General features: G+C 38.9%; 1 protein-coding gene across 5 annotated transcripts in view; it reads right to left on the bottom strand.

Annotated features, from left to right (window-relative positions):
- Positions 1-1,827: 1,827 nt before the first annotated feature.
- The window catches only part of PDZ-GEF (PDZ domain-containing guanine nucleotide exchange factor), a 467,784-nt gene continuing 453,758 nt past the window's right edge, over positions 1,828-15,853 (bottom strand). For 4 of the 5 annotated variants that reach the window (XM_071687284.1, XM_071687283.1, XM_071687280.1 and 1 more), the window contains 4 exons: positions 14,528-14,701; positions 10,883-10,945; positions 6,528-6,668; positions 1,828-3,379 (listed from right to left, as the gene is read on the bottom strand). In XM_071687284.1, coding sequence (XP_071543385.1) covers positions 3,345-3,379; positions 6,528-6,668; positions 10,883-10,945; positions 14,528-14,701 — 413 coding nt within the window. In that variant the 3' untranslated portion in view covers positions 1,828-3,344. The remainder of the gene's footprint in view (positions 3,380-6,527; positions 6,669-10,882; positions 10,946-14,527; positions 14,702-15,853) is intronic. The other variant, XM_071687281.1, reaches the window with a different exon arrangement.

Consider the following 15,853-nt stretch of genomic DNA (forward strand, 5'->3'; position numbering starts at 1 on the left):
TTTGTCGCTGTCTCCCGCGCTTGCGAGGTAGCGCAAGGAAACAGACGAAAGAAATGGCCCAACCCCCCCCCCATACACATGTACATACACACGTCCACACACGCAAATATACATACCTACACAGCTTTCCATGGTTTACCCCAGACGCTTCACATGCCTTGATTCACTCCACTGACAGCAAGTCAACCCCTGTATACCACATCGCTCCAATTCACTCTATTCCTTGCCCTCCTTTCACCCTCCTGCATGTTCAGGCCCCGATCACACAAAATCTTTTTCACTCCATCTTTCCACCTCCAATTTGGTCTCCCTCTTCTCCTCGTTCCCTCCACCTCCGACACATATATCCTCTTGGTCAATCTTTCCTCACTCATTCTCTCCATGTGCCCAAACCATTTCAAAACACCCTCTTCTGCTCTCTCAACCACGCTCTTTTTATTTCCACACATCTCTCTTACCCTTACGTTACTTACTCGATCAAACCACCTCACACCACACATTGTCCTCAAACATCTCATTTCCAGCACATCCATCCTCCTGCGCACAACTCTATCCATAGCCCACGCCTCGCAACCATACAACATTGTTGGAACCACTATTCCTTCAAACATACCCATTTTTGCTTTCCGAGATAATGTTCTCGACTTCCACACATTTTTCAAGGCTCCCAAAATTTTCGCCCCCTCCCCCACCCTATGATCCACTTCCGCTTCCATGGGATTATTTTCCATGAAAATACAATTTACTATAATATTCATTGATCATAATTTGAATGTTTCTAATGAAAAACTATTGTAATCTATGCAAGAATTCCTAAACATACCTGAATAAGTAGTAAGAGGGTAAGGGAGAATGGTTTGGTAAACAGAGAAGAGGTAGTGAAAGTTTTGCGGAAAATGAAAGCTGGCGAGGTGGCGGGTTTGGATGGTATTGCAGTGGAATTCATTAAAAAAGGTGGTGACTATGTTGTTGACTGGTTGGTAGGGATATTCAGTGTATGTATGGTTCATGGTGAAGTGCCTGAGAATTGGGAAAATGCATGCATAGTGCCATTGTACAAAGGCAAAGGGTATAAAGGTTATGTATATACATGTGTCTGTGGGTGGGTTGGGCCATTCTTTTGTCTGTTTCCTTGCGCTACCTCGAAAATGCAGGAGACAGTGAATAAGTATAAATGAATAAAATAATAAATAAAACCTGAATAAGTAGTATTCTGTGATTAATTCCTACATTAAGCATGAGCTTACAGAGAACTGTGGAAAAAAAAAAATATATACCTTACCATATCATTCACTGATTATACGTTAAATATTTTGAACTAAAGTTTTGAGCCAAGATTCCTTGAAGACTGATGCCTGACCCAGCACTGACCATGATGACCACTGTGCTCTGTGAACACAATAGTGGGAATTTTGAACACTCAGATGTTTATCAGCGTAGATTAGTTCATCAACTAGATTTTCGATTGCCATATTCTCTACCTTTAATAAACATATACATGTGTGTGCATGTGTGTGCATCTTGCCCATAAAATAAAATGGTCATAGAACCAACAAGCACGACAGAAATGCAAATGTACAACAACATATGAAAATTGTTAGAGAAGTAGTATGGACAATGCAGGAATAAAGAAGCACTACAGAGTGGTCATGAGAGGGATTATCAAAAATACTAGGTATGCAAAGGAGGGACTTAATATAGAGCAATGATCACCACATACGATGGATACTTGAAGTGATTAGTTATCATTCCAATGAATGAAATGAGAAATAACAAACTTACCATTTCCTACAGTGAGGGTAACAGCGAGGGTAAATAAAATTTACATTACAAAGTGAAGTGTATTTATTTGTACATTTCTCATCCAGGCCTCCAGAAAGGGCCGCAGGTTTGGAAGTTATAGCAAGAGTATCTAATTATCTGCATGTCAAGAAAATAACTTGTGAAATATCCAGCAATGGACAATAAGATTTCAGGCATATATTTTACATAAAAAAAGCACATAGCTCATGACCAGTTAGAAAAAATACAACAAAATTACATTACACTGAATGTTCTGTTGATTTTTAAAGACATCAAAGTTATATAACTGGGATATTTTAGTAATTATTATGGTAAACATTCATGAAATGCAAAAAAGAAAATTTAATCAAAGTAATTGCAGAAACTCACAAAAATATAATTCCTTATTTTCAAGGAATTACAAATATCCATGAGGGATATCTATATTTCATATCCTATGACAGCAAATTTACCATCAATGATTCTTACCTATTACATCACCGAGTTCTGAAAATATCTCATTTATACCCAAAACCATCAGGGACAACCATAACACAGCGATCTACTAATCTCTGATCTCCAAAGCTGCTGCTTAGTCAATGAAAATAAATAAAGAGATAAGTGAACAAATAATAACGAATATCTCCACTATGGCAGGGACTGGTTAACTCTTTGAGCTAAGCATCATCAGTGGCTCCCTGGGCTGGGTTGGACTTGGACGACAATGTGGCTGGCTGGCTTTATCTTATTTGAGGGACAGACATTGGGAAGTGGATCTTCACATCCACTAGTGGTCATTCTGGAGTCAACAACTTGAGTCTTACATTTACTTTCCATATGGTTTATCTTCTTATTTACAATGTTAAAAATTTCTCATACAGAAGTAATGATCAAGTCTCAAAACTGCTGACCTCATCACATACATCTACACATTATGCTTAACAGCTAATCATATGGACATGGATATATCTATCTATATAAATATATACAAGGACATTCACATATAATCATGATCTACATGTATTTATAATGTGTTACATCCATAAAAAATCTTACTGAAGCTGTGCCCCAAAAGTATCCTATGGTCAGAGAGCAGATATAATGGATCAAATTCTTGTTCTGAAACAAACAAGACTGACTCAAGCTTGATATGACTCTTACTTTAAAACTAGGTGCCAACAACCATTCAAATATATTTTGTTTAATTATCAAATGACTTTTCCTTATAATACGATATGAACAGTCTTTGTACGACACAGATTCCCTTTAAGAGTCATGATACAAGGCCCAAACATCAACTCTCTGATCCACTGGAAACCATTTATCTTTGGCTTTTGAAATTTCAATCCTACAAGATAAACAGATCAGAGTTCCCTAGCTCACATGTTTGCCACATGATTTAATTGCTATGCAAGTACTTTGCAAAGGCATTAAAGTGCTATATGAAACTCTGCAAAGCTAGTCCTGTTAAGGTTTATGGAAAATCCCTTCTATCTTCCTGTAGTGGAGGCTAAGTCTGGAAGGGACTAGGTTCATCATCCCTGTGTTACAGAGATCAGCATTCACACAGCAGAGACTTGAGCATCCTCTTCTTCATCTGGAAGAGACATCAAAAACATTAAACATACATTCCAGGACATATGCCAAATGCTACAAAATGAAAGATAACTGATGTGGTAGTTTCAGAAACCACCATCATTTAGGATTCACTTACAAAAAGTTTTCCTTCAGCAGGTGTGACCTATACTCCTATGTCCGTTACTTTCAGATGCCATTAGGCCACACCCCTAAAGTTAAAGTAATATTCAACCTTGGAAATACATATACATATGAGTGAGGAAAGATTGACAAAGAGGATACATGTGTCAGAGGTGGAGGGAATGAGGAGAAGTGGGAGACCAAACTGGAGGTGGAAGGATGGAGTGAAAAAGATTTTGAGCGATTGGGGCCTAAACATGCAGGAGGGTGAAAGGCGTGCAAGGAATAGAGTGAATTGGAACAATGTGGTATACCAGGGTCGACGTGCTGTCAATGGATTGAACCAGGGCATGTGAGCATCTGGGGTAAACCATGGAAAGTTTTGTGGGGCCTGGATGTGGAAAGGGAGCTGTGGTTTCGGTGAATTACACATGACAGCTAGAGACTGAGTGTGAACAAATGTGGCCTATGTTGTCTTTTCCTAGCACTACCTTGCACGCGTGCGGGGGGATGGGGTTGTCATTTCATGTGTGGTAGGGTGGCGACAGGAATGAATAAAGGCAGCAAGTATGAATTATGTATATATACATATTTTTTTATTTTCATTATAATAATTTCTCGCTGTCTCCCGCGTTAGTGAGTTAGCGCAAGGAAACAGACGAAAGAATGGCTCAACAACCCACCCACCCACATACACATATATATACATACATGTCCACACACGCATACATACATACCTATACATTTCAACGTATACGTACATAGACATATAAATACATACACATGTACATAATTCATACTTGCTGCCCTTATTCATTCCCGTCGCCACCCTGCCACGCATGAAATGACAACCCCCTCCCCCCACATGTGCATGAGGTAGCACTAGGAAATGACAACAAAGGCCACATTCATTCACACTCAGTCTCTAGCTGTCATGTACAATGCATGAAACCACAGCTCCCTTTCCACATCCACGCCCCACAAAACTTTCCATGGTTTACCACACACGCTTCACATGTCCTGGTTCAATCCATTGACAGCACGTCAACCCTGGTATACCACATCATTCCAATTCACTCTATTCCTTGCACGCCTTTCAACCTCCTGCATGTTCAGGCCCCGATCGCTCAAAATCTTTTTCACTCCATCCTTCCACCTCTAATTTGGTCTCCAACTTCTCCTCGTTCCCTCCACCTCTGACACATATATCCTCTTTGTCAATCTTTCCTCTCATTCTCTCCATGTGACCAAACCATTTCACACACCCTGTGACTCACTTTTCACTTCCATGGTTCCATCCGCTGCCAAATCCACTCTCAGATATCTAAAACACTTCACTTCCTCCAGTTTTTCTTCATTCAAACTTACCTCCCAATTGACTTGTACCTCATCCCTACTGTACCTAATAACCTTGCTCTTATTCACATTTACCCTCAGCTTTCTTCTTTCACGCACATTACCAAATTCAGTCACCAGCTTCTGCAGTTTCTCACCCAAATCAGCCACCAGCAGTGTGTCAGTGAACAACAACTGACTCACTTCCCAAGCCCTCTCATCCACAACAGACTGCATACTTGCCCTTCTCTCTAAAACTCTTGCATTCACCTCCCTAACAACCCCATCCATAAAAAAATTAAACAACCATGGAGGCATCGTGCACCCCTGCTGCAAACCGACAATCACTTTCCTCTCTTCCTACTCGTTCACATGCCTTACACCCACGATATATTTTTGTAAGCCATTTCTCGTAAAGCATGGCTGCATCAGGGATAGAAAAAAAGAATGGCCTTATTTGCTTACATCCACACTCTAGTTATCAAGTATAATGCTACAAAACCAGGGCCCCCATTCATGGCCAAGCCTCACACACAATACATTGGTTCTCTGGTTTCTCCTGTCCACTTCCCCATGTGCTGGTTCTATACTGCACAAATATTACTATACTTTCTGATCTGTGGTTCTGCCAGGTTTATGTAGACAGCTTTCTAGGTGCTGTAGTACTCTCACAAGAGGGAATCAAATGTCAGAAAGATGTGGTAAGGTAAGGTTCCTTTACCAAACTATCCTAGGATTCCCTTTTATGGGGTTCCTAAGGGGAAGCTATATGTCAAGTGCGGTAATGCAGTCACCTGTATGTTCCGTAAAGGGAAAGTGTTACACTTATGGGGTCCCATTTCTTGAACCATGTCTACTAAAATTTTTAAAAGATTCTGTATGTCATCTACATTTACTACTTCCTGATTCAATGTCATTAATCTGCTATTCTTAAAATATAAATGTGCTTCTTTACATCTCTTCTAATAAAATCATTTCTATGTTTGGCCTCTGGTTGCTCTATCTCAGCATCTTTCAAAAAACACTTCATTGTCTAAATCAAGCTCATTCATGAACTTAAGATTGTGTGTGTATTTGTGGGGCGAGTGCAGAATAACTGAGGAGTAAGTGTTCAGTACCTTAAATGTGGAAGTTGTTTGAGGGGTCTTGTGATATGCTGAATTGAGGTTTGTAGCGCTGGAGAGATGGGCGGTATCCAGAACTCTGATGAGATAGGGTAACTTGTACATCTGGTGGAGTGGCATTTATGACTGGGTTGGGAGAGCAGTAACTTAGTGCTTATCATTTCATACTGGTGGGTATACAGACTGTACTATATGGTCAAAGTCAAGTTTAATGGGGTAGTAAGAATCTTAAATAAAAGCTGTTGAAGTATGACACAAGTGTAAGCTCTTTATTCTACTTGAAGGCTGGTGGTTTGTTTTGGAGCAGTTTGGCTGGAAGAAGTTTAGTGCTACAGCACTGATTTGAATACCAACCATAAAGAAGCAAGTTTGTATTGAAAGTACTTCTGTTTCATTGTACAGGTGCTGAATACTTGTGGCAACTAGGCCTTCCTCTCTCTCTTGCCTAAGGAACACAGTGTCAGGAACAAGTGAACATTGGCTTTATTTGCACATATCCATACTCTACCTATTGCCTATAATGTTCCCAAACCAGATGACATCTGTTCTCCTACCCTATCCACTAGTATCAAGTTAATTTACACTTACCGTCATGATGTGGATGGCGGTAATATTGTACACCATCATGAGAAAGAGTTCGACCAATTTGTTTCATTCTGAGCTGGGTTGCTATGTAATCTGGAGGAACACTTGGGGCTCCTCGACGAATTCGTCCACTTCCCATACCTGCTAATATCATTACTGTTAATTTCTAACAAGAACCGATGTCAAACATTTAGGTAATTTGTCTGATGAGCATCTGTTATACTTACAAACTTCCAATATGCCTTCTTTTATGTTTGTAAGAGATCTGCTACAGACACTAAAAAAAGTGCATATTATACATTCATCTGTATTTTGACCCAGCAAAAACAAATATACTTCCTTATACCATTCTCCTACATCATCTTTGGTCTTTTCCAGCACTTTCCTTCCATACACTTCACTCAGCTAAACTCTCCAGGTTGACATTCCCATAAAATTTTTTTCATCTCCATACCAGCTCAGAGATTTACATCAGTTATAATTTACTTATTCTACAAAGCCAATTCTACTGAGCCATATTTCCTCTAAACTTTCCTCACCATATTTTCTTTAAACTTTCCTAACTTCCTTCTTCTTCATCATCAATCATATCACAATAAAAAAGATCCCTATCATTCCAATAAATGAAAAAAATATGTATAAAACAAAATGGATAACAAGATTAGTGTAAAGGTACTTGTTTAAACATTTTGACATAGAACTGCAAGCAGTCCTGACCTATCAAGGCAGCTTTACCATAATATATAAGCTCTAATTAATTATATACAACACAGCAAAACCAATAGTTGCCTTTCCCTGTCTGGGTAATCAGAGCCTTCAAAAGCTGGAGTCATTATGCATTTCTTTTTTCTAACAAAGAGTGGTTATTTTGATGTGCATTCCCACAAATCCTATGGAAAATGGCATAAATCAGGATGTATAATGCATAAAAGATACAGAAGTTGAGCCAGAATGACTGGCTGCATTATACAAATTATCAAGTGTACTACAATGTCCTCCAAAATCACTGTATCATATATATATTTTCAAAAGCAATACACAAGTGATGTTTATTGTGGGTACAAGCACATGATGATTTTAGGGTGAAATCATTATACATCTGGTTGCTGGGACTAGTATTTCTAATGGTAAGAGCACCAGCAACCTGCCTCAGCATTCCTCATGCTATCTTGAAGGAATGATGTTCATTCTTTACTCTTCCATGCTGCCACTTCATTTTCGAAATTTTGCTTCCAAGCATTGTATTTCTTCCACCTGTGCTTCAAAATGGTTGGCTCTTTACCTTACTATGGAAGAGAAAGCCTGAATTCTTGCCTGGAAACAAGAATATATGGGTACACATGAGATTTCTAAGTGCACTGGGTATTCGCAGCAATCTGGCAGCTACTTCCAGCGACAACCAATCAATGCTTTGCCTCGTTCAGGAGATCAAGACCCTACAGACTCAAAACATGGACCTAGAATACTTCAGCCTTGCCTATCCTATGCCCAGATATCTACAGAAGGTAATTAAGGCCAAAGGAGAGAAGACAAAGTAATAAAATGTAAATGTGACAACACCTTTGAGAATGTATGTTGGAAAAGGACAGGATTTTTTGCAGACATTGTAATGACAGCAGCCCTAGTCTAGACAATAACAAACACTTTTGAGTATAATACATAATATCTATCTATCTAACCATCTCCCTAATGCCCGTTACCTCCAGGAATTCCCATTAAGAGGATGGCTACAGGATAAGTCTCTATCTATCTCATAATGTCCACATGAATTATCTATGATGCCATCAATTTTATAAAAGTCAAATCCAAAGTGATCTAAGGTTTGAGAGGAATTCCGATGACAAAGTTTAAATTTTCTGACTTCAACACTGGCAGAAGCAATAAACTCACATGAATCTACAGCTTAAGCTCAAGGGCACAAAGGTGTCTACTGATCCTCTTGTGGAACCACATTTTTTGCATACATACACACACGTTTCATTCATTTACATTTATCCTATGACCAATTTCTATGAAAAAGTTTGGTTTCACCCAGGACCTCTCCAAAGTCTCTTGCAGCCTATGGCACCTTTGTAGTGAAAGGTTCTTTGAAGAGACTGCTGGGACTTTTCACAAATAACTACCTTTGCCCTATCAGACTGTGTCTGTCACGGTGCTGTACTTTCAACTACTATTTCATCTCTCCCGAAATGATCTTCTCTAATCAAGTTGTAACCCTATTTTTTCTTATGCTGACCATTTCACTTGACATAATTCAACTCATTTTTCCTCTCCTCCTCACTCTAATAACTGTTCTCTTTCTAGCACTGAACACACCTACTTTATTTAGATTTATCTAATATCTCAGAATAGGATAGCAGAAATCAAGTTACATTTTTTAAGTCACTCTTTTCCCACTGTTCAATTTCAAAACACCACAATTCATTCCTGTACAAAGCAAAAATGGGTATGTTTGAAGGAAAAGAAGTTCCAACAATGTTATATGGTTGCGAGGCATGGGCGATAGATAGGGTTGTGCGGAGGAGGGTGGACGAGTTGGAAATGAGATGTTTGAGGACAATATGTGGTGTGAGGTGGTCTGATTGAGTAAGTAACGAAAGGGTAAGAGAGACGCGTGGTAATAACGACTGTGGTTGAGAGAACAGAAGAGGGTGTATTGAAATGGTTTGGTCACATGGAGAGAATGAGTGAGGAAAGATTGACAAAGAGGATATATGTGTCAGAGGTGGAGGGAATGAGGAGAAGTGGGAGACCAAACTGGAGGTGGAAGGATGGAGTGAAAAAGATTTTAAGCGATCGGGGCCTGAACATACAGGAGGGTGAAAGGTGTGGAAGGAAACGAGTGAATTAGAACAATGTGGTATACAAGGGTTGATATGCAGTCAATGGATTGAACCAGTGCATGTGAAGCATCTGGGGTAAACCATGGAGAGTTTTGTGGGGCCTGGATGTGGAAAGGGAGCTGTGGTTTCGGTGCATTACACATGACAGATAGAGTCTAGAGTGTAGACGAATATGGCCTTTGTTGTCCTTTCCTAGCACTACCTCGTGCACGTGCAGGTGGGAGGAGGGTATCATTTCATGTGTGGCGGGGTGGCTGCGGGAATGGACGAAGGCAGCATGTATGAATGTTATTTTTTTTTTTATTATACTTTGTCGCTGTCTCCCGCGTTTGCGAGGTAGCGCAAGGAAACAGACAAAAGAAATGGCCCAACCCCCCCCCCCATACACATGTATATACATACGTTCACACACGCAAATATACATACCTACACAGCTTTCCATGGTTTACCCCAGATGCTTCACATGCCTCGCTTCAATCCACTGACAGCACGTCAACCCCGGTATACCACATCGCTCCAATTCACTCTATTCCTTGCCCTCCTTTCACCCTCCTGCATGTTCAGGCCCCGATCACACAAAATCTTTTTCACTCCATCTTTCCACCTCCAATTTGGTCTCCCTCTTCTCCTTGTTCCCTCCACCTCCGACACGCATATCCTCTTGGTCAATCTTTCCTCACTCATCCTCTCCATGTGCCCAAACCACTTCAAAACACCCTCTTCTGCTCTCTCAACCACCCTCTTTTTATTTCCACACATCTCTCTTACCCTTATGTTACTCACTCGATCAAACCACCTCACACCACACATTGTCCTCAAACATCTCATTTCCAGCACATCCATCCTCCTGCGCACAACTCTATCCATAGCCCATGCCTCGCAACCATACAACATTGTTGGAACCACTATTCCTTCAAACAAATATGTACATGTGTATATATGTATATGCCTGTGTATGTATATGTATGTATGTATACATCGAAATGTATAGGTATGCATATGTACGTTTATGTATGTACATGTGTATTTAAGTGGGTTGGGCCATTCTTTTGTCTCTTTCCTTGCGCTACCTTGCTAATGCGAGAGACAGCGACTAAATATAACATAAAAAATATATATATACATCATATATTTGTTTAAAAACAGTTCTCTGCACCTTTAAGTTTGCTTTTATCCAATATTAGGGCCAAAATTGTTCTCAGCACAAATATATTCTCATTTATGAAAAAGAAAACTATAGGAAAATGGGTTTCACTTATTGGAATTCCACTTAATAGTCAATTCTTAAAGAAACCAACTTTCATTAAGCAGGGGATGGTTGTACTGAAGAATAAATTTTTCTGTTACAGTCCAGCATCATCATTCAAATGTAAAATCATACACGAAGCATTCATTTCATATCATGTTTTCAAGGACATAAGCTTTGATAATGCACATCCAATACTATACTTAAAAAGTATATTTGACTGTAGAACCATATGGTAATTATCAAAATCTTATGAAAGATCTACTTACTTGCTGTTGGGACAGGTGGAAGTACAGCCACTGCATGAGGAAAAGGAGGCTGCGACCGTGACTCTGTTATTGTATCAGAGTAAGTTAAGATTAGCTATGGCACAACTACAGAGAAAAGGGCAACAATTCAAGGGAAAATGTTAACTCATTAAACAATAAACAACAAACTAATATATATGGCTTTGTAAGAGGACACTAGCACAGTGGTACAGTCTTCAATAATTGTAAATCAACTATCTATAAAGATCAGGTGTTCAAAGAAAATCAGATGGTCAATGCCATTCACAAAAATATTCACTGCTTACTTTGAAATTGCTAAAAAACATACAAAATGATGCATTCAAAATGCATGAGCATGAGTCCGTATGCTGGGTAAAAGCTTACACCGAATAGCTTGAACGGCATGTGGTGGAAGAACATAGTAAGGCATCATTACCTGTGACCTAATTTCTTGTACCTTTCATATTCATAATGCTCGTAACACTCTTATACATACATTTCAGCATCATGAATGTTACATGTTTGACTTTCATTTTAGGGAGTATGACTCAATATTCTGCACTTTTCAGTCACTGTATCCACATTAAGTCTTCAAACATAGTACTGTAAAGCAGAAAATATAGAACAACTGTACGTGAGTCTTAAAACTAAGCAACTGACATAATACTCAAACAAGACTTCCAATACACTTTTTCATCTCTGATACTGAGGGTTTCAATCAAAATAAGTAATGAAAGTATTAGACCAATAAAAAACAGTAAAACAGAAGAGTCACCTCCAAAAAAAACATAAAAAGCATTATATAAGTGCAGCTACACTATGCCACTGTTCAGCAACATGAATTCTGCAAAAATGTGCTTTGGATCAGCAGGCATGTTAAGAAGACCAATCAAGATTATCCTTTACACTTTCTTTAAACCTAACTACTTCTCCAGCCATACTGAAGAAGTATTAGGAACAGACATATGATATCTTTATTTACACACACCCACTCTTGCTGTCATATTAAAACACCAACCAAAACTAGCTAATGATAAGGGCAAACTAGCAGACATCTCTTAACAGCAAATACCAAAGTAAGATATATCTAAGAGGGAAAGTGTACCAATATTGTAGCATAAGGCCTACATGTGACAATTGTACTCTATACCAAGACTCTTATAAGCAGACTTAGGTATCTGCATGATGTGAGGTTTCCAAGTTAAAATGTTATAGTGATATAAAGTATGTATACTGTATCCGTTAATGGAATTACATATCCATCATAAGGGATAGAACATTTGAGGATTTTACATAGAAAGCGGGGCAGACACTGGGTTTTGAAGGCAATAAACTTCATCAGGTTTCATCTACCCCACTGAGTTATCCTATCCAAGTTTAATATAAGAAGATGGGTTGAGATGATATGAAAATTAAGCCAGAAAAGGTGGACCAGATTTGAATGAAGTGGAGGAATGTATAATTGTTTTATCAGCAGGCAAAAGCAATTTGTTATGTCAAAAGAAAGAAAAAGAAAATCCTTAATAAAAAAAGGAGGAGGAGTGTAGGAGACAAGACAGAACTGTAGGGGACAAGCTCAATAGGAAAAGGGGTAGAGATTAACCCAATACAAATACAGATTGGTTAAAGAGGAAGTAGATACGAGGGAGTAATGTATGGAAAGCCAAAAAATGAGAACTTGGAGAAAACAAACCCTATCAAAAGTTTTGATATATCAAGGTCAACTACACACGATTCTCCAAAATCTCTCAAAAGATGATGACCAAACTTTTTTGGTCCCACTTGCTATTATGCAAGAGCACTATACACACACTATGCTAAGTCCTCAGCCACCTCACCTTGGGATACATATACATGAAACAACTCATTTCTCAATCAACAACACTATTAACCCCTTTCTTGAAAATAAATTGTAATTCCATCTACTCCTAAAGCTTTACCAGATTTTATAGTTCTTGTGGTCTTCACTACCTCCTCACTTCAAAACAGCTTACTTGCCATGAATCTCTTACTCGGAATGCTAACTCCTCCCAAACATACTACATCAGCCTCTCTACCATGTTAAGGTATTCAGTATTCATATAAAATACTCACTACATCTTTTCAAGTCTTTTCTGCCTGTTACCACTTCCCTATCTACTCTCCTCAACATCATCCCCATCTGTTATGCTCTTCACCTCCTAAAACATTCTATTCTTTTTTTCTTAAGTTCAGCAAAACTCCCTTGCTTGCTATCCATTTCTATTTTGCTCTTTCTCAGTTCTTTTTCATCTTATTGCCTGCCACTATCCTTGTATTCTTGGCTACTCACACTCCTTCCCCACAGACATTGTCCATGCACCTCCCATTTCTGTTTCACTAGCTATTTAACTTCCTCATTCTACCACCTAATACCCTTCCCTATATGCCCACATCCCACACAATTCTCCCACACACTTAAGTACTTCTTGGTGAAATACCTTCTGCTCCTCTTCCACCCCTCTAGTTTCATTTACAATACTTTTATGCTTTGCCATTTTTCTCTCAATCTGTCATGGAGGTTCACAACACTGGTGATGAATATGATGACTATAAGTAGATATAATAAACTATGCACAGTAAATGAACAAATACTATAAATGATACTTTAATCAAAATATACACAAAAATATTCCAGTTCTATACTGTCATCTTCACATAAAATTCCCTCATTACTTTGTGATTAGATCTAGGAAATTTAGGAGCAACTGGCATAGAATCTGTTGCACATAACCACAAAAAGGCCAAGCGCATTGTTGGTGGAAATGCATGTGGTGGCATCCTGTGCCCAGCATTCTCATTGCTGCAATGTAGAGATATCTCTCTGTATAATCAATTTCTACAACTTTCACATTCTTCTTCTTCACTTCCCGAACCAGATGATATATCTAATGATAAGAGTTCCACCTCATCACTTAAGACATATTTTCCATGTGGTCAGTGTATGCATGACCCGAGACGTCGAGACTGCAGGGGTAAAAAGGACAGAAATCCTTTTCATGCTTGCCAGACAATGGATGAGACCTCTACAGGTACCTGACATTACCGTAAATTTGCTGGCAATTCAGAGCATAAAAAAATTCAAACATTAAATGAGGTTGGCTTTTGTCCTTTGAAAATACATTGCATGGTGGTGGCTACCATTCAAGTGTTAAAAGATTACTGTACAAAAGAATGCAGAGTTCAACCAAATCATACCAAACTGCTTCTCTTTCTTTGGCATGGTAGCACCTTAAACAAATGAACAATGGGCTCACTTGCACATATCCACTCTTCATGTCATGTACAGCCAACCACACTGACTCTTCTATGGTTAGCTTTGATTGCCTAACTTGTCTTAGGTCAACCCAGTGATAGCATATTATCCCCATATACCACAGTGATCCAAATCAGTCTATCCTATGAATGCCTTTCACCTTTCTGAATGTTTGAACCCTGACACCTAAATGCCTCCTTCATTCCGTCCTATCATCTTCTTGGAGGCAGAAATTTTGAGAAGACTTTCCTCTGAAAATGTGGGCAGAATCTACCATTCATCTATAACCTTGGATATAATTTGTCCTGAAATTTCAAATTTTCATATCAGCATTTATTTTGAGATCCCAAAATCTAGAGAGCACGACTGACCTGGTTGGTGTGAGTATCGTCGGTGATGGGCTGGAGGAGAAGAGTGATAAAGACACTCATAGCCTGCAACTCCCCCAACTTCCAGCGAGGAGGAGGAGTGACCATCAAAATGGGTAGAGATGCCGGAGTCTGATTCACCAGGACCCACCTGACATTCATTGGATGTCATCGAACCTGTACAACAATGTGTATCGAGTATTTTGAAGAACAGTGTCAATTAATGTAAGCTACATAATAAAGGTAAACAATCATCGTTAGTCAGTATAAAAGTGTTTTAAAAACTGAAGTTGCCAAGGTTTGCCACACATTCTATGTACATATCTATATGGCATAAAACAGTTAGAAGCACTCAAAACACTTGAAAGTCATATACAACATATTTCATGATAAAACAGGAAATATCATATAAATGGTTAAATACAGCACAAGGTAATGAAAGACCAAGAAAATGACATTGAAGCATTACAAATAAACATGAAATTCAATTAAGAGTATGCAAATGTTCAGTCTCTTTCATGCATAGTGGATGTATCTGCACATATGCAAACAAAATGATGATATGCATATATACACATAAAATGGACTTTGCGAAAGCAAGAAAGGCAATCAAAAATATATCGACTGCAAGGGGATTGGAGTGCAGGTATAAGGATGAACTGCAAGAAACATCTGCAAGCAATGCTTGACCTAGTCGTGCATCACACTCCCTGCCCCAAAAAGGAGCCCTCTATCCCACCCATTCCTGCATGGCAGCTGTGCCATACCATGGGTCATACTCAAACATCTTTTCAAGACCATGTTTTATCTTCAGTGGAAAATGATGTCCTGGCCACCATTCTCCTCCTACTACTGTAAGCCAGTGCTATTCACCTCAACCCAGGACAATCAGAGTAAATTTGCTTACAATGCCACACCCTCGTCACCAAAAAGCACTGGTTGTTTAGCTACAAACACTCAACATATACACCATGAAACAATGAATTTTCTAATAAATGCCTCCCTACAAGACAACTCTATCAAGCAACTCCCAACCTTCATGCAGAAATAAAAAGCTGTCCCCTGCCTCTGACTTCAGGAATTTAAAAATTACAGTTCCCTTTACCAATAATCACAACATTGAAAAAACAAAACACGTACACACAGTAATGTCTCAACCTACTCTAACCAAATGCACGCAAACCCAATCTTAATCCCAATTCAGTAGACATACTGCCAACTGAAAATACATTTTGCAGATATGTATGAGTTACACTTTCTCATCTGGACACTGGACACTATATATTTTTCCAAAACTTCAAAACCCTATATCACAAGACACATGCCCAA

Source organism: Panulirus ornatus, chromosome 43 (genome assembly GCF_036320965.1).
Source record: "Panulirus ornatus isolate Po-2019 chromosome 43, ASM3632096v1, whole genome shotgun sequence".
Lineage (NCBI taxonomy): Eukaryota > Metazoa > Arthropoda > Malacostraca > Decapoda > Palinuridae > Panulirus > Panulirus ornatus.